The sequence below is a fragment of the Chlamydotis macqueenii genome, chromosome 15 (assembly GCF_036417535.1).
Source record: "Chlamydotis macqueenii isolate bChlMac1 chromosome 15, bChlMac1.mat, whole genome shotgun sequence".
In the NCBI taxonomy this organism is placed as follows: domain Eukaryota; kingdom Metazoa; phylum Chordata; class Aves; order Otidiformes; family Otididae; genus Chlamydotis; species Chlamydotis macqueenii.
Genome location: NC_141570.1, coordinates 4,536,041 through 4,553,801, shown reverse-complemented (window position 1 = coordinate 4,553,801; position 17,761 = coordinate 4,536,041). Strand labels below are relative to the sequence as shown.

Genomic DNA, 17,761 nt, shown 5'->3' with positions numbered 1-17,761 from the left:
AGTGTTAATGTGTCTCAAACTTTCCCAGTGATTCAGAACTGAATCTCAGCCATCCATGGCGTCATGTAGTTAGTTTTACGGGGAAAAACTCAAAACTTCATGAAGTAGGCTAATTATTTCATATTTTAATCTCTAAAATTGCTTGGGGAGTTAGAATACTAGAATAAATCTCTGCTGATAAATGAGTAGTCAGAGAGTCGGGGAAAAAAGTAAAAAAAAAAAAAAGTACGATAAATTAATTTGTCACATGCTTCAGCAATTTATCATTCATTTCCATAATTAATCACAAAGTTCTGAAATATATTGTATTCATATCATTTCTGTTGAAACACCCACGGCAAATGGCATAGTTCTGTGAGCAAATCTATTTTGGTTCAAAATTAAGGTAAAAATTAAAAGAAAATTTCAAGCAACACAGAAATTTAAATATCATTAAACATAAATAAAACAGAAAATCAACCTCTCAGTCTTTTTTTTTCCTTTTTATGGCCCTGTATAAGTTCAGACAGCCTTGGTATATAGTTTGGAAGACCATGGCAATGTGTTCTGTATGGGAATATTCTGCTTCTCTCTGTGTCGTTTGCCAGCCCCTCCCCGACACGCAGTACAATGGCAATCCGGAGTCAGTGGGGTACAGGATAAAGTTCTGGCGTGTAGATCTGCAGTCTCCCGCCTTGATGAAGGTTGTTCAGGACCGACTGGAAAGAGAGTACACGATTGAAGATCTGGAGGAGTGGACAGAGTATGAACTGCAGATCCAGGCTTTCAATGCCATCGGGGCGGGACCATGGAGTGAAGTAGTGAGAGGTCGGACACGCGAGTCAGGTGAGTCAAGGCACCATGTCTGCTGTGAAGAACATGTTTGAGAACTTCAGCATTTTCTGCTCTTTTGCTCAATTTTTTTTCTTGTTTTGTTTGGCATTTTTTTGCTTGTTGATCCATTAAATCTAAAATGAAAGAATAAAACCCACAATCTCTAGTTGCACTGAAGGCAAAAAGATGTATAGGCATTTGAGGGACTTATTTTATTCCTACCCTGCTTTCATGCATAAATCTGCAGGTTATTTATTTCAAGCAAACAAAACAACCTTTCTCCATTCCTGTCCCTTTTTGGCAACAGCGTGGACAACACAGCAAGCAGCTTGCATACAGCCTTCTCTTGCTGAGCACGTCTCGTGTGCTTCCTCTCCTTCCCTGGTACCCCATTGCCCCTTGTTCTCCGCCTTTTCACCTCTGCCTTCAGGCTGGGGCAAATTTTCTTACAGTCGTGGTTATCTCAAATTTAATTTCAAGCACCAAATATTTCTAAAAGGGCACGAGTTATTTTAGAGAGCTGATTACCCATATAGAAATAAAATAATTATCCAAGCTTTTGATTACACATTTTCAAAACTGCCTTCTAAAATTATGTGTACAAGGCTATGTAGACATAACCTGCGTGCAGACCTGGAGTACAGGTACTGTATTGTCTGGCTGGATTGTCCGTACTACCATAGAGACGTCAAAGATCAGAAGCAAACTCTCAATCTCAGGCAACAGTAAGTTATTGTTAGCTTCATAGCAACTGTAAAGACAGATCTTGAAAAGCTGCTCTCTAGCTGTTAAGTTCCTCAAAACAGATTTCCAAACCTACCCTGCGTGCATCTTATAAATTAAAATTTGTATTGCAAATGAATAACAAATTGGATGACATATACGTTTAAAAGTTTAATAATAAAAACTCTGTGGCCTGTATTTATGCAAGGTTCATCACTGATATTTTTTCTTATTATTTTTTTCATATTTTTCTTCATTAAAAATGTTTTGGAATTTAATCCTCTGCATATCCTACCCCTGTAGACACACATATGCGTGTCTCTGCACTCTGTAGTGCGCAGCGTGACTTGGTGGGAAGTGTGAGCGTGCTGTACGCAGCGGGGTTTGGTCTGCTGGTTCAGATAACTGTCCTTTGAACTAGCCAAGGAGAAAGCTAAACAAAATCGTCCCCCTCCATTAATGTGCTGCTTTTTGGGAAGCAGTAATTGGAAAGCTATTGCCAGAGGTATTTTAAACACGACATGCTTGTGCTGGAGTTAGAGATAGCGTGACCCAGATGAAATAGTTTTGAAGTGTTCTGTATCATAATAAAAAGATACTGCATTCTCTGCTTTCTCCTTTCTGCTGCTCTTCAAACACTTCTTTTGAAATGTAGTAAATACGAAGATTAAGTGATTTCATAAAACCTTAGGATTATAGTGCTCAGCATCTAAAGATCAGAGGTTATGTGTGTATTTGGCATTTTCTCTTGCAGTATTAAAAGAAGGTTGACTTGAAACTGATTGTAGGAGGCACATAGAAACCAGGATCAAAATAACACAAAGCTGTGATCTGGGCCATAAGGACTCATTTGTTTTTTTTTCATGTGTTTTCTTTGATACTAACATCTGATTTCTTGAATAGAGCAAGTCAAGGCTCAGACTCTTGGCTGTATCTTCTTACGTTTAGAATACACAAGGAATGCTGGCATAGTGGTGAGCTGCGTGAGAGAACTTTAGGGAATCTGCAATTAACAGTCAAAAAGCACAGTCAAATGGGCTTTAAAAGCAAATAAAAGATATCTAAACATATCTTTTTCATTTTGTAAATACAGAGTCTGAGGAAAGTTAGTTTTACCTGGTGCTGCAGAATGTGAACATCTCACAGCTGGCCAGAGGTGCCTGGGCCAAAATCATATGGTGGTTCATTGGCAGAACTCGCGGTTCTGTGTTTTTTCACCATCCAAGGAGCTGAAGTTAGAGCTCGGGCACTAAATCAGCTTGTGGTATCCAATGACAGCATGGCCACTGGAGTCCAAAACCTATACTGAAAATAAAGCTGTACTTGAGCACTTCTGTTTATTCTAGGATGTGCGATCGTATCACTAACAGCTGAGCACACATGCTAACAATAAAGGAGTGTGCCATTCGAGGTAGTCTCCAGTTTCTGAAGCTCTTGAAACCAAAGAAACCATGTGAGAACAATTAATGCTGTAGGTTTTGGTAACCTAGGCTTGAAAAAAACAACTGGGAAACCCTAAACTGAGAAACTGGAATAGGGTTGCAAGCAGCTGAAGATGGAGGGGTATGAACTAGGGTTTTTAGACAGGGCAGGATTTATCAATCCAAAATGTTTTTATAATATTAGAAATTAAATAACTCATTAAATGTTACAGTGTAAAATAGTTGCAGAGTTACAAGTTCTGTTTCCACTCAATAAATTGACAATGCTAGTAGGTACAATATAGAGCAAGCAAGAAAATGCGAAGACCTCTAATGTATTAGAACAGCCTTGACAGGGCTGCTTCCTTCCAAATATAAACCCTCTTGTTTTCAAACAATTCAAATACACCTAACCTAATGCCTTAATATTTTTGGGCTAGTATTCAGCTACATGAATGCATATACTTGTCTTACAAAATCAGCCACTCTTCAGGCACGGTCACATATCCACGGGAAGGATCAATCTCCTGGTGTTTCAGAGGCTGACCTTCATGAAGCGGTTACTGTGGTGTGATAAAGCATCACTTGATAATTCAGATATGGTCCAATGTCACTGCAGAGATTTGTCAGTTCATACAAGCTGAGAATTTGACTTGTGGTATATAATTTTGTAGGCAAGATGACTGTGTACTGCAGCTATGCTACTTTTGCCACAACCCTTGCTCTAAATCTGCACTTCTTAATTGATATCAGAGGTACAATATGCAACTTTAATTTTTACTTTAAAATAACAGTGATGGATGTTCAACTAAAACGAGCTGCAAAAGTGGAGAGAACCACTGCATCCCATTATCTAACTTTCTTAGAAACCCGAATACAGGCTAGCTTATTAAAAGCTGCTTTGGGCCCCGTTCGAGACATAAAACATATATCAAATATGGCTGTGTCAGATGTAGAAAGAGGATGCGTGATCTTAGATGCCAATACAGATAATTTTTAAAAGTTGAGTTCTTACTGAAGTTCCAGTGCAAAGTGCCAGTAACTCTATAATTTCCTACGTTTGATCTTCTGAAGTACAGCGTGCTGCTGGCAGTTTGCTGGATTAGCTCATCGTTCAGTTTCAGTGTTTCCGGTTCATTTTGTTAAAGCTCTGAGATTTTTTTTGGACACTGTTGCTTGGCTTCTGTACTGTTCTTGCAGGTTGCTAATGAGAACCCAGCTTTGGAGCTTATAACAAAGTCTTCAGTGCAACAGTTAAGGAAATCAGCATTAAAGAAGGGAGCTTGCAGAGGAAAGAGGGATCTATATGCCTCACTCAAGCCACTAATTAGTCTTAGCAAACTCTAATTTCTTTGAATCACTGTATCCTGAGAGAGGAGAGGGGTCGGAGAAATGAAGGTTACATTTCAATTCATTCTTAAAGGGTCAATCAAAGTCTGCTACTTGATAAAAGACTGCCAGCAATGAGATCCATAATATCCCTTGCAGGTCCTGAATTTATACATCTGTATTAAAATAAAATTCTCAATGCTACCATGAGAACTAGAGAATTAAAGTGCACTCAATGAACACAAGTTGGTTTTTTTTTACCATTTAAGCACTGAGCTTAGATTTCTTTCCAGTGCGAGGGGACGTTTAGCCGCTCTGGTTGTCACTGGGAATTAAGAGGAGTCTGGGCTAATAAGTCTTCAGAGAGACCATTCTCTCCTTTGTTAGCTTTCCAGTCGCCCTGCCAGCAGCGTGACCGTACACACCCCTCAAAGCCAGCGCGCACGAAGGGCCAGTGCGGGCACAGCCCCCACCTTTTGCGAATTCGGGAAATCTCGTGGCTACTGATCAAAGAGAAAAAGAAATATTTGTAAAACAAAGAAACTTTTTCTCTCTTGAAAGGTTTCAAACCAGATAAAATAAAAATAAGTGTGGCTGGAAAGGGCTTATTTCCTCTACGCATCCTGGTTTCCTGTGACCCACCTCCACCCTTTCTCTCTCCAGAAGTGATTCATACGGGAGTAGCTCTTTTTGAAGATCTACAGATAAAGTGATGGCAGCTATCCAAAGACATTCATGGCTCCTGGCAATCTATTTTCCTTTAACGTAATTATATCCTTGTGGGGGATAAATCTAGGAGAAGATTTTTTTTTTTTTTTTTTTTTTTTTAAGAAAGGCACTTCAGTGTTGGAGGGGGAAAAAAAAAAAAGGATTTTCGTCTCCTGCACTATTGTGTGATGGTGCTCTGTTTCACATGTCCCAAATAATTGGTAACAGGGAAATTGTTTCAGAAATGACTATCGCTGTGGTTAACCTTGAGTGCACAAGGGTGGAGGGCGGCGCATTTTTTTTCAATTTATATTAATTCTGGTGTCATACTCATTATCTCTTTCATGTTGCTAGGAGCTTCAGGAGCTCGCCTTCAAAACAACAGATCTGTTCTTTCATTCGGACAGCCAGGAAAGCATTACTTTTGGCAGAGATTTGTGCTCCTTTTTGTGATATATTCAGGACCTAATCAAGCCTTACTGTCCATAAGTGCTCGTGTAATATAACTTGGTGAAATGTTCTCTTGAGGTCTGACAGGTGTATCGTGCTTTAGAAAAGATTGTACCCTTCAGATCTCGGAAATGGTACAGGAAAAAAAAACATGCAAAAGGGCAGCATAAAATGTAAACTCTTAAAAATAGCCTTAAATTCTGCATGCGTAGCGTGGCATGCTATTAAGCTTGCCTACAAAAGCTCGCAGTTGTGCGGGGGTTCTGCAGTGGTTAGAGTTTTAATGGCATGAGAAAATGCAAGTTTGCTCTTGAGTCAGAGAAAATTACAGTGTTCCTGTGCCATCAGTTCTAATGATGTTTCTCGTTTCATAAGAGCCAATTTTGTAACATAAATGAAGTAGGCATATCTTTCATTTACACCATATCAGTCCCTGAAAATACACCTTGTGTTAATGTATCCGTCTGTAATTGATGTGTTGCAAATGTTGAGCACTATCACATAATCAAAAGGCTTAGAGGTTAAAGAACTTCTTACTGAACCGGGAGTGCAATCCAGTGGTTGGAATTATTGCTAACGCTAGACAAGATGCTATAATTTCCTTTCAGATAATATAGGTGACATAAAACTTCTTGTTAGAACAGATCGTACCGTAAGATAAACTCCCATTCGGGAAGATTTCTAGCTTTTGGCATAGGGAAATAAAATGTGTGGGAAAGAAATACTAGGAGATAGACTTCTGTAGGAGTCCAGTAGTTTAAACTTGATTCTAATTACTGTGAAAATACAGAGAACCTGAAATTTATTTGTATCTGTCTGTATTTACTGTCTGTCTGTAGACACTGATTAGTATTAAATGTTTAGCTCTTTACAATTAGTTTGATTTCTGAGATGAACTGGCAAGAAATTGTGAAGGAGGCTGAAATATGAAGAAGATGCAAAATGAATACAAGAGAAGAAGGGATTGTCTAGAAACCTACTGCAGTCCTTTTGGATTTGAATACTCTGCTATGGGATCATGGAACAATCCCAAGCAGGTAGGGAGAATGGAACAAAATGATTTAGCAAGTCTTACCAATTTCTGGTTTTGCCTGTGCTGTGTCATTCCAGTTCCCTCTGCTCCTCCTGAGAATGTCTCTGCTGAAGCTGTGAGTTCAACCCAGATCCTTCTGACATGGACCGCAGTCCCCGAGTCCGAGCAGAATGGTCTCATCCTGGGTTACAAGGTACGCAACTGGAGTTTCATGCCCAGTTAATTTTGAATGCATTACCTGGCTATGTTTTTGCACTTGTTATTTATTAGACACCTGTGGGATATTTATATTATTCATAAATCAGCTGGAGAAGATATAGGGAGTGTGCTGTTTTCTAAAGGGGTGACCAGTGAATATGATCTCCTTTTATATCTTGTAAAAAGGAGGAATCTAAAATGCATACTCCTTTTTTCAGTCCTCATGTACCAATCTTTTTATTTCTGTATTTCATATACATTTCTTCTGTAGATACTCTTCAAAGCAAAAGATTTAGACGCTGAACCAAAGAGCCAAATAGTAAGAGGTAACCACACTCAGTCTTTCCTGCTGTCTGGCTTGCGGAAATACGTGCGCTATGAGATCCAGGTGTTGGCATTCACTCGTATCGGAGATGGAGTCCCCAGCTCTCCGGCAGTTATAGAAAGAACCAAGGATGATGGTAAGTTTACAGATTACCAAAATAAGTATCTTATTTGATGCAACCTTTTAACACTGCTTTCTTGTAGTGATACAAGCGTAGACAACAGCCCAAACTAAGGCTATTTGTTCTTTGGATTTTGTTGGGTTTGGGGGATTTTTTTTTTGCAACTTTGAACCTAAAGGACCGGATGCCTCCCTACTGTAACCCAGCGCTATTCCATTGGTCAGGGGCTGAGGATTTGGCAAACCCAAAGAAAAACAGAGTGCCCCATTTCTTCTTTCTCTGCAGCTGATGAAGAGGAAAAAAACTTATAAAATTGTACTCTGAAGCTCGGTACAGACAATTTCTATTGAAGACCATTTTTAGAGTCCAATTATAAATTCCTATTGAAATTCAGTCATGCGCTTAAAAAAAAAAAAAAAAAAAGTAGAGTATTGCAATTGAAAGCGATAAACAAATCTGGGCCAGATTGGACTGAAGGAGAGATACAGAATTTGCAACTTCAGTAATCCATTCTCAGTTTTTCCCAAAAGAATAAGGCATTGACCCTGGAAGATGATCATACCAGCTTGCTTTTGCAACTGCCTCCAGTGCTTCCTATGAACTCGGGGACTCCCGAGTGTGGTTTGATGGGTTGAAGGACCGGGGTGAGCCCTCGTCCTGGTGCTCTCTGAACACATTGGTGTGGTGGGAGCATCATTCTGGTGGGGTTTTACAGAAATTTAATTCAACTCTTAAAATCTTTTTGGCTTTGCAAATGCCAAAGTTTCTTTTAGTTTCATTATCTCCTCAGTATTAAATGAAGGTTAATGTCAGTGTGAGAGGCTTCTGTTTATTATTCCTAGTGAAGATGAATATTAAAACCCTCTCTGTTTTTTCATCAAAATCTTTTTAGTAGTAATGGAATAAATATTGGTTTCTACAAGCAACTTCATTAAGGTAATTTGGTTGGGCTGAAAACACATTCAGACTTCTGGCTTAACAATATATTTTCTATGGAGTGCAGGGAAGGAGTAATAGCATGCAGGGACGGGAATGGGGATGGGAACAGGGACAGCAGCTCCCTGACATCTTTTTAACCATTTTCTCAGCACATTGCCTTTGTGGGGACTTAGCTTTTCTAAGCAAAAAAAAAAAGAAACAGAGAGAAATTACAGTTAGCAGAACTCTGCAGGGAGAGAAAAAGCGCTCACTGAAATGTACATATCGGACTATAATGAGAAATATTTAAAACTGTTTGTTTTAGGCAACCCCATTACAGCAGCTCCCTCCTTAAGTGTGTGTTGGCAAATGATACAAATTGTTCTTCCATCTCCATACCCCGACATAAATCTGTTGTGTCTCCTCTGGGCTCAACTTAATTAAAAGTATCATCAGGGGTAATGCAGGTGGAATTTGTGCTGAAGGGGAAATTTTGCACATGCTAATGTATGAATTAGCATCTCCTCACCTTGTGAACCTGAGATGGTCAATGCAGCCACCAGCCGCCCGTGTTAATGTGCATCTCACCAGCCCCAGGTTCTCCTGCTCAGACCCGAGCGTTTAAAATGCACATGTAAAATCAGAAGGCAGTTCAAAGCTGGTGCTGTTGAGACAGAGGGGTGATATTATTCAATTCCAACAGGTATGAAGCCGATTAAGCTGACACATGACTGTAAAGGCATCCCAGTGGCTTGTTCACAGGGTATAATCCGTTACCTAGCGGTGCTGGGGCTCCTCACTATGCTGCTGGGAGATGACTTCCAGAGGTCAGAGCATCCCGCTAAATGCATTTCACAGGTGGGGCAAAACGCTGTAGGATACGCTGGTTCTGTGCCGTATTTGGTGTCCGTGGGTACTGGAGGCATTTGGCGATGGACAAGATTCCTCAGAATAAATTTATATTATGTATGTACACAAGTGCTCCTAACCATCTGCTTATTATTGGTGAGATACGGCTTGGGCTGCCTTCTGTGCAAGGTGAGCACAGAACTTGTAATTCCTCTGACATGCAATGCTTGCTAGCGCGATCTCTGTCTGTCTTTCCAGCCCCTGGGCCGCCCGTGAGGCTGGTGTTCCCCGAGGTGAGGCTGACATCCGTACGGATTGTTTGGCAGCCGCCAGAGGAGCCCAACGGAATTATTCTGGGTAAGAGGCAGCAGCAAACCAAGGGCTGGGAGGAGAGGGCTGGAGACCAGGGCGAGTTCTGGCTGTTGGATTTTCCTTCCCCTTGCACATTGGATTAGAAACCACATGTAAGCAAACCCGTGGCTGAAGAAAATAAAATACATTGATGTCAGCTGAGAGATGTGGTACCCTGTGGTGACGAGGAAAAGTCTGCCCGGCTCCATGGTGTGTGTTTTCCTGAGCCAGAATTACATGTCATTCATAGCAGTGCATTTGAATTTTCATCTCTCTTCCCAGCTGCACTTGGGTTTGTAGGCAACCCAAGGAATTAGGCAACATTCCTGGAGACTGGCAGCAGGGGAGAGCTGGATTTTCCCCTCTTTCCCCTGACTTGCTGTTACTGGGCATGCCAAATGTTTCATTTTTGTGTGTGCTTCCATTTTATTGCTTCCTTTGAATAATACTGTCTGACAGGTTGCAAGGAGTTAATTCATATTTGGATTTTCATGAAGGGAAATAGAGGCAGCAAGGCACGACAGGAATTCATGAAAAACCTTCTTACCTTCCTGCTCTTGTAAATCTTGGGTTGCCTTTGCAAATATGTACACCAGCCACTACTTGTACTTAAAACATGAAGACTTCTACAATGTAAGAATCCATTCTTGCCTCTAAATTTACAGTAGCTAATAGTTACCCAGCAATTTTGTGCTCTTTGCTGATGTTAAACACATTTTACGGTAGTTCTAGATGGTGAGTAAAGATTTATCTCTCAATTCTGAAAACAGAAGCAAAAGCTTTTGGTTTTTATTTAATTCTCAGTCTGCCAGGCCTTTCTGCTTCTAATTTTACTGCCACTGCTCAGGCTTGCCTGTAGTCCTTCAGCAATATTTCCTAAGGCCTTCACTGTTGGGTGGAAGGTGCCTACTTCAAATGCTTCTGCGTTGATGGCATCCCTTTAAATAAAGGACTGGTCTTGCACTGTGTTTAAATCTTGAGTCAAAAACTCAAAGTGTTTGCTTAGCTGTGTAGATTCCCAAAGTGATCCTGACACCTGAAGATGCAGGGAAATCATCCGAAGGCAGCCGCTGCAGGAATTTTCTGAGCACGAGAAGGAGTCTGCGTGAAGCTTGGCAGCGGTTACCTGCCAGAGACAGATCCACGCAGGGTTTCTCTGCAACTCAAGGAAGCTTGGCTTCCAGGTTTCTTGTGGATTTGATTTGTTGCTTTTTTTTAAGGAACTGTGTGTACTAGAACTTGCTCTCAGTAGAGACTGGGATTTGAATCACAGGATGTGGTTAAGGAGGAAAAAAAAAAAGAAAAATCATTTGACAGAAATGGTGAGAAAGTACAAAAAGAGATTTTGCTCTCCTGACTGTGTTCCAGTGTCTCACATTGCCGCACTCCGACAGCCTTGTTGCTGCAGCAGCAAGCTCGGTGGAGAGGGAACTGTCTTTTGTTTTGTCTTTGCACAGTGCTTTGTGCGATGCATCCCCTTCTCAGTTGATGCTTACTCATTACCTTGATGGTAAAATCACACAAATGCAGGGGTGGAAGGAAAGGGGAAGGGTGTCCTGTGAAGAACGCTTGGCATTGTTAGCATGTAGACTATTCTCTGATGTCTTGCATAGTGCATTCCCAGTGACACATCCCGGGATAATTGATACTGTCCTGACTTGACTTATTTGCAGCACTGATGGTGTAACTAAGTAGGTTTATGACCCACTATTAGTTCCTACCCTTCTTCTGCAGTACACTTCCAGGTCAGTCAGTCCCTCTTTTATATGTACATTAAGCTTTTTCTTTGCAAGTGTGGTAATTTCCCGATGCCTTTATTGAATTTCATCTTATTGATTACAGGCCATCTTTCCTCATTATCAAGATCACTTTAAATTACACTCTTCTCCTCTAAAAGGCTCGCAGCCACTCACAATGTGGTTTCTGTTTTGGAGTTTGCAAGTAGACTTGCAATTCCATCAGCCAGGTCATTAATGAACATATTGAACAGAACCAGGCTCATTCATGCGATCTTGTGAGACCTTACTTAATATGTCCTTCCAGTTTGTTAGCAAACTACTGATAACAACATTTTGACTTCTTTTCAAGTGTTCAAGCGTAGTATTTTTCTTAGATTCTGTTTTTCTTGTTTGCTTTTGACGGAGCTGTGTGCAACCGTATTAAAGCCTTACTTTAAGTCAATGTGAATGGTATCTACTCTTCCCATCTGGCCGATTACACTGTCAAAATGGGCAATGGATTATCTGATATTTATTATTTGCTCCAGACAAATACATATTGGCTACTACTTGGCACTTTATTATCCTTGTGGATGCTTATGTATCGACTCATATTTTTTTTCCTGGGATCTTTCTCGGTGTTGAACTTTAGCTTGATTTGTCTGTAATTCCTCTGATTTTTCTTTCTCCATTTTAAAAGCTAGGGTACTCTATTTACCCTTCTGTAATATTCTGGAATGTCACCTGTCCTCCACAAGTTCTTGAAGATAATCAGTAATTATTTGGAGATGGCTCCAGCTAGTTATGTAAGCACTGCAGGGCAAATTTCATCCGTCCTTTCTGACTTGATTACATCTAGCTTAACTAAATATTTGTTAACCTGTTCGCTATTCTAGCCTACATCCCTACTTATATTGTTGTCAGTTTTAATTTGTGTTAAGTATCTAGTCAGCGTCAACTTTTTCTGTGTGTGAAAATGAAGCAATGGGGGTATCAGCCTTCCGTTCTTTTTCTGTCTCACCTGTCTTGTGCACATCTTTTCTTCACAGTAGTTGGCCTGTCCTCCTTCTGTCTCTCAGCTTTCTACTGTATTTATAAAATCTTTCTCATTGCCTTTGATGCCCTTTAAGTTATAACTCACATTGCACTTCAGCCATTCTGGTTTTGTCCCTAGATGCTTGTCCTGTCTATTTATACACTCCCTTAGACATGTGTCCTGTTTCAACTTTTGTCCAATTCTGTTTTGATTTTCCAGGTCATTAGTGAGCTTTGAATGCAAACATATTGGCTTCTTAACATCTTTTGTCTGCATTGTGATAGTTGTACCTTTTTTTTGGTCTCTTTTAAAACTATCAGCTAACCTGAATTCTTTTTTTCCCTTAGAATTCCTTCCAGGGGGACGTTACCTGCCAATTGCCCCAGTCCACCTCTTTGAAGTCCGTTGTCTTTATTCAACAGTTCTCACTCCTTTATTTTTTTTTTTATAGTAGAAACATTGAGGTTCATGGAGGAAGTAGTTAGCTGCCAATGTCAAAGAGGAAAAAGTAAAAATTGCTCACACTGGGTACTTCTGTGATCTTTCCTAAGCAGTGAGGAGTGCTTCAAAAATAGATTAAAAAAAATGTGTAGCATTCTAAGAAAAGACTCAAAGTTCATGAGATGTTTTGGGTTTCTTTTTTCCTGTACACCTTTTAAATCTCATTACTGTAATGAATTTTCAAAACACATTCGTAACCACCATGATCAAGTGCACTCAAGTAGAACTGTTTGGAAAAAATAAGTTAATGTAATTTTGCATGGTGCCCTTCTATTCACTAGTGGAGCTGGAAAGAAAAAATACTTGCTTTACAAGAGCAACTTCTATTGAGAGCCTTTGAACTAATGTTCCTGCTCTGCTAGCTTTGTCCTCTGAGTATACAAGCACCTTTGCAGCTAACATTTTTGTAATCTATATCAAAACATGTTCTAGCATTTCAGAGAGAGTTTAACAGGATGAAATACTGGCGGGCACCAAGAGGGAAAACTACTTGTTTGTTTGTTTAAATATTTTACTGTGGAAGACTGCTAGATATTTCCATTTCTCCTTCTGGGAATGTTATGCTAACCATCTGAGGCTTCGCTGTCTTCTTTTCTGAGCTCAGTTCAGCTAGCACCCAACATAGTTTCTTCAAATACTACTAAAGAAAAATGGATGGATTAATGTGCATACGTGCACTTCTAGCTATGAGCTTCCCCTTAAAACTGGAGCTCAGCCAGCATCCTTCGAGGCCCTGGTTAGTATTCCTCATGGTATCATAGAATCATTTGGTTTGGGTTGGAAGGGACCTTTAAAGCCCATCCAGTCCAAGCCCCCTGCAAGAAGCAGGGACATCTCCAACCAGATCAGGTTGCTCATAGTCCCATCCAACCTGGCCTTGGATGTTTCCAGGGATGGAGCATCCACCACCTCTCTGGGCAACCTGTGCCAGTGCACCACCACCCTCGTAAATTTTTTTTTCCTGATATCTGATCTAAATCTACCTCCCTCTATTTTGAAACCATTACCCCTTGTCCTGTCACAACAGGCCCTACTGAAGGGTTTCTCCCTGTCTTTCTTGTAGGCCCCCTTTAGGTACTGGAAGGCCACTGTAAGGTATCCCCAGAGCCTCCTCTTCTCCAGGCTGAGCAGCCTTGCATTTAGCATTTACCTGAAGCTCATTGCAAAAGACTGTAAGAACTCTGCTGAGAATTAGAACCAAAATAGGATGTAATCCATGTTTGCAAATTCATATTTTGATCCGAGGCTGCATTTGCACACCCACTGGCCCTTAAACAGATAAGCAGTAAAATCAACAAACTGGAGTGCTGCTGCACGATGCAGACCGTAACCTCCCAAAATCATTTGGCTTTTCCGAAGTTCTGTGACAAATTAATAAGTGTTTGTATCTCCACTGCACCATGGCCTGCGTGAACGGGTGCTGGCGGCTCTGAAGGGCTTTGTATGGTGATGAGCTTGAAAGCTTTTTTATATTCACGGGGTGCTGTCATCTTCCTGCCTGTTCGCTTTGGGGAATCCACTGGTGGTGTTACAATGACCTGACATTTAACAGGCAGTTCAGAGTGTTGCCATTTATTGAGTTCAGAAAGCGTGGCTCCTGAAACTGCTTGCAGTTCTGCAAAAAAAAAAATACTGTAAAAGATGCTAATGCAAAAATAAGCGTAGTTTCAATGAATAAATAAACTCCTGAAGAGCAGTTGATCTTTCATGGCTTTTTAAATGCTGTTTTGGCCTAGTGAACAGCAGAACTTCCAATAGCAGAAGAGATTTGGGATCTAATACTATATGGGGAAAAATAAGAAAAATTAAGAAAAACAATAAGAAGTCATCTGCTTGACTATCCAAATACTTCATATTTTGTAAGATATTCCTTTCCCAAAAGTTTGCTCTGAACACCTTTTAAAGATTTTACTTTCATTCATAACTCTTGCTTTTATTTTTTATTATCTAAGATATCTGTAACATCATCTTGTCATAATCTAGTAAGGGAAGGAAGCTTCCTTATTCCTCCGCTGCAGCAATTGCGGTTATTGCCTCTTACAGCCCTGGAGCATACATTAATTTCTCTTTGAACACTTTCCATTTACCTCTATTGATTTGCCTTGTTTGATTTCACTTAACATTTCCTGTCTTCTCCCATCCCTTGTTGTTGAAATTCATCAACTTAATAATTTTATCTTTTTGATCTTGTGTTAGCCCTAATTATTATCCAAGCTGTGGTTTAAATACTGTGTCACTCAGGAAAAAAAGGAAAGCGATGCTTTTTATGCCAGCATGTAGTCTAGCTGTCCCAAACTATCTGATGGGAGAAGGTGATGTAGGGGATCAAAATTAAGATACTGGGTATCTCTCCTGTGGTTTGTAGGTAGCAATAAGAGCGAGCTGAGTTTGGGCGCAGAGGTTGCATAGGTACCTTTCGATCAGATGGAGGGAAGTGTTGAGTTTCTGAGGAAATATGTAAAGGTGACAGCTCTGGTTGTGTAAACTCTGCCTGAGATATCCAGGAAAACAGATATCTACCCAGACTGTCAGCCCGCACGGCAGATGTAGGAGAGGACAGTGAAGGCTGATACTATTTTTCATAGGGAGGCATTGAAAGGGAGTTTGCGGAGCCTGTCAGAGAGACAGGCTGTGACAAGTGATTTCTTCTTTCTCATGGCTAAATTAGTTTTTGCACTAGCCAAGGATCCACTCTTCTGTAAGTTATTACAATGGCCTAGATACGTATTTGTTCCTTTGCCTAATCTGAGCGTGCCTGTAATTGGCTTTCCAGCACGAGTACCGCCATTTAGCAGTAAATAGTTATCTTTCTATTCCCTCCTTACATTTTAACTGCATTTTCTATTTTACAAAGGTTTGGAAAAGAGAGGAAATTGCTCAACAAGGATGTATCCCAGCTATCAGACTTATCTTTTAATAACTAGATAAATCAACTTTTCTATTCTTTTAATATTCCCTGTTTCCCTCCAGGTCTTATTCTTTATGTCTCATGTCCCTTTATCAGCCTTCTTTACCCATCTTTGTTGCTTCTTCCTTCATCTTTTCTGCTCCTGTAAAAATTTCCCCAGTGTTTTTCTTTGCCTGTTTTCCCCCCTTATTGAGATCCTGCTCTGGGGTTTTCACTCCCATGTTCTTCACATCTGTATAAACAAAAAAAGATTGTAGTATATCAGTTCCCTCTCCCCACTGCTATCTGTCTTTCTGTGGACTTTAAAAAAGATCAAAATACTCTAGTACTGAAGATACAGAAATACTTTGGTGAAATATATTGGACCAGTAACGGAAGAGCTGGTGCCGTGGATAAAAGGAGGTAGTTTTCAGGTGGAAAAATGAAAATTTCAAAGTGTAACACTCTAAGATTTTGCTGGGATCTCAGCATGCTCAGGAGCTCTGAAAAATCAGGCTACGTTTTATCTACTAGTTTAATGCTATCCACCCAGCAGTGAAAATGCTGCTGTAGGAACGTGCCTGAGACACCAACTGCCACGGAGTGGGAGGGCACCCCAGAGCACGTTGAGGTGCTTGAGGGAATCGGCTCTGGACCCAAACCTGTTTGTAACCACAGCCTGTGGGAGCTCAGCCTGGAGTCACAGGTGCTTGGAAAAGCCAAGACCCTCTTGAGATGTTGGTGCAATCAAATTTGTCCCATGTGAGGCTGCTATGGCTGTTGCCCCACATCCCCTAGCAGCTGCTCAAGAAAAAAGGACAAGGAAATGCTGGTGCATCATCAACAGCAGTGTGAGAGTCAGCACACCAAAATTAACACCATCTGTATCCCAGTTAAATTCCACTGTTTGTGACAGCGTGCACCACGCACGAGTGTGGCATTCATTCAAGAGAGTGCAGGAACTGTTTGTGCCTTTTCTGTGAGTGGGCGTGCGGCAATTGTTGCGTATTCACAGTGGGAAGTAAGTGTCACTGATTTTTGTCTAATAGTCACAGGTAAGATAAAAACCGCGGATTTCATGCACTGACCTTCACGATTGAAGCACGCCAGGTTTGGCTCCCTTGTTCTTGTTACAGCCAAAATGCGGTGGGAATTCAACTCGAGCTGGGATATTAATTCCAAGAGAAAGAGATGGTCTCAGGTGCTGCAGACCCTTTTATCATTCAGAAGATGAGCAGAGGGTTGGCACAATCATGTCATGACTGCTTTGTTTTCAGCTGGTTGGATTTGAATTTGTTGGCTGCCCTCTGCCCTGCGTAACTCCATGAAGCGTTTAATCATACAACTGTATTCAGCTCGGGCAATAAAGCCCCACACTAGTTTTGGTATTAACTGATTTTGGAAGTTGGCAGCTGGACTGAAAGTTACCGTCGAGCTCCAGAAGCGAGAGCCTGATTCAATTGCTGGGTGTACAGAATGGATTTGAACATTTGGCAGATCCTCTTTGGGGGACAGTTGTTGCTAGTGGTGCATGAGAGCTCTGGAAGCCCTCCTTTCGCAGTTGGATCATTAATAATACAGGCTAAACTGCGAACTCCTAATTGTCAGGCAGGTTGGAATGGGGGTTATCACTTACAGGCATCCACCAAATTGATTATTAAGTGCCGCGTGGTTGAGGCAGGACCTCACAGCTTGCAGGCTTCTTCCTTGGGCTGTGGGCAGGCAGCGATGTTGAGTGACAGAGGGAGGATGCTTCTATTGACAGTTCTGCCACTCGCTGTACAGTTACAGGGGAGCGGGAGAGCTGAGAAAAAGGCAAGTGCAAAAAGCAGGAGCAGCCTTTAGGAAGGCTGCAGTTTGGGCAATTCAGCTGCTCTGTGGCTGAAGAACCTTTAGTTGGAGCCAATGTTGAAACTGTGAGAGGGCAAATCCGCAAGTGGGCGTGCGTGCGTACACGTGTGTGCTTGGGTGGAAAGCTGAAACAGAGTGTGTTGTCTTGAACCGACTTAACAAGGTGACATTAATTGCACAGACTCTGTTTGTTCCTTTGCCTTTCCAAAAAGGTACCATTATGCTTGGGAAAGATTAAACTGGTTTTGTATCAGGTTGGAATAAAGGATGAAAAGTGAAATAAGTTTCATGGCAGATAATCTTGAGTAAACCCTTGTGTGCGCTGCTCCGTGTGATTTCCCTCAGAAGATACAGCGCCTGACTGGGCGAGGGCTGCCATACAGCAGAGTTTTATAGCACTAGAGAAAGAAAATTGCTTTTTTCTGGTCTCAGATAAACAAGTAATTATGGTAAACTAATAGGTTTGGTGCTCTTTTGTCCCTGCTAGAAAAAAAAATCCTAACGCTTGTTCTCTCTCTTGCGGATGCTG

The 17,761-nt window shown here is 41.0% G+C and overlaps 1 protein-coding gene across 1 annotated transcript in view; it reads left to right on the top strand.

Moving 5' to 3' along the window:
- SDK1 (sidekick cell adhesion molecule 1) overlaps positions 1 to 17,761 on the top strand; it is a 408,452-nt gene that overhangs the window by 322,807 nt on the left and 67,884 nt on the right. Inside the window, exons 25-28 of the mRNA XM_086759378.1 lie at positions 588 to 825; positions 6,555 to 6,670; positions 6,947 to 7,136; positions 9,147 to 9,245. Of these exons, the coding sequence (XP_086615504.1) occupies positions 588 to 825; positions 6,555 to 6,670; positions 6,947 to 7,136; positions 9,147 to 9,245 (643 nt within the window). The remainder of the gene's footprint in view (positions 1 to 587; positions 826 to 6,554; positions 6,671 to 6,946; positions 7,137 to 9,146; positions 9,246 to 17,761) is intronic.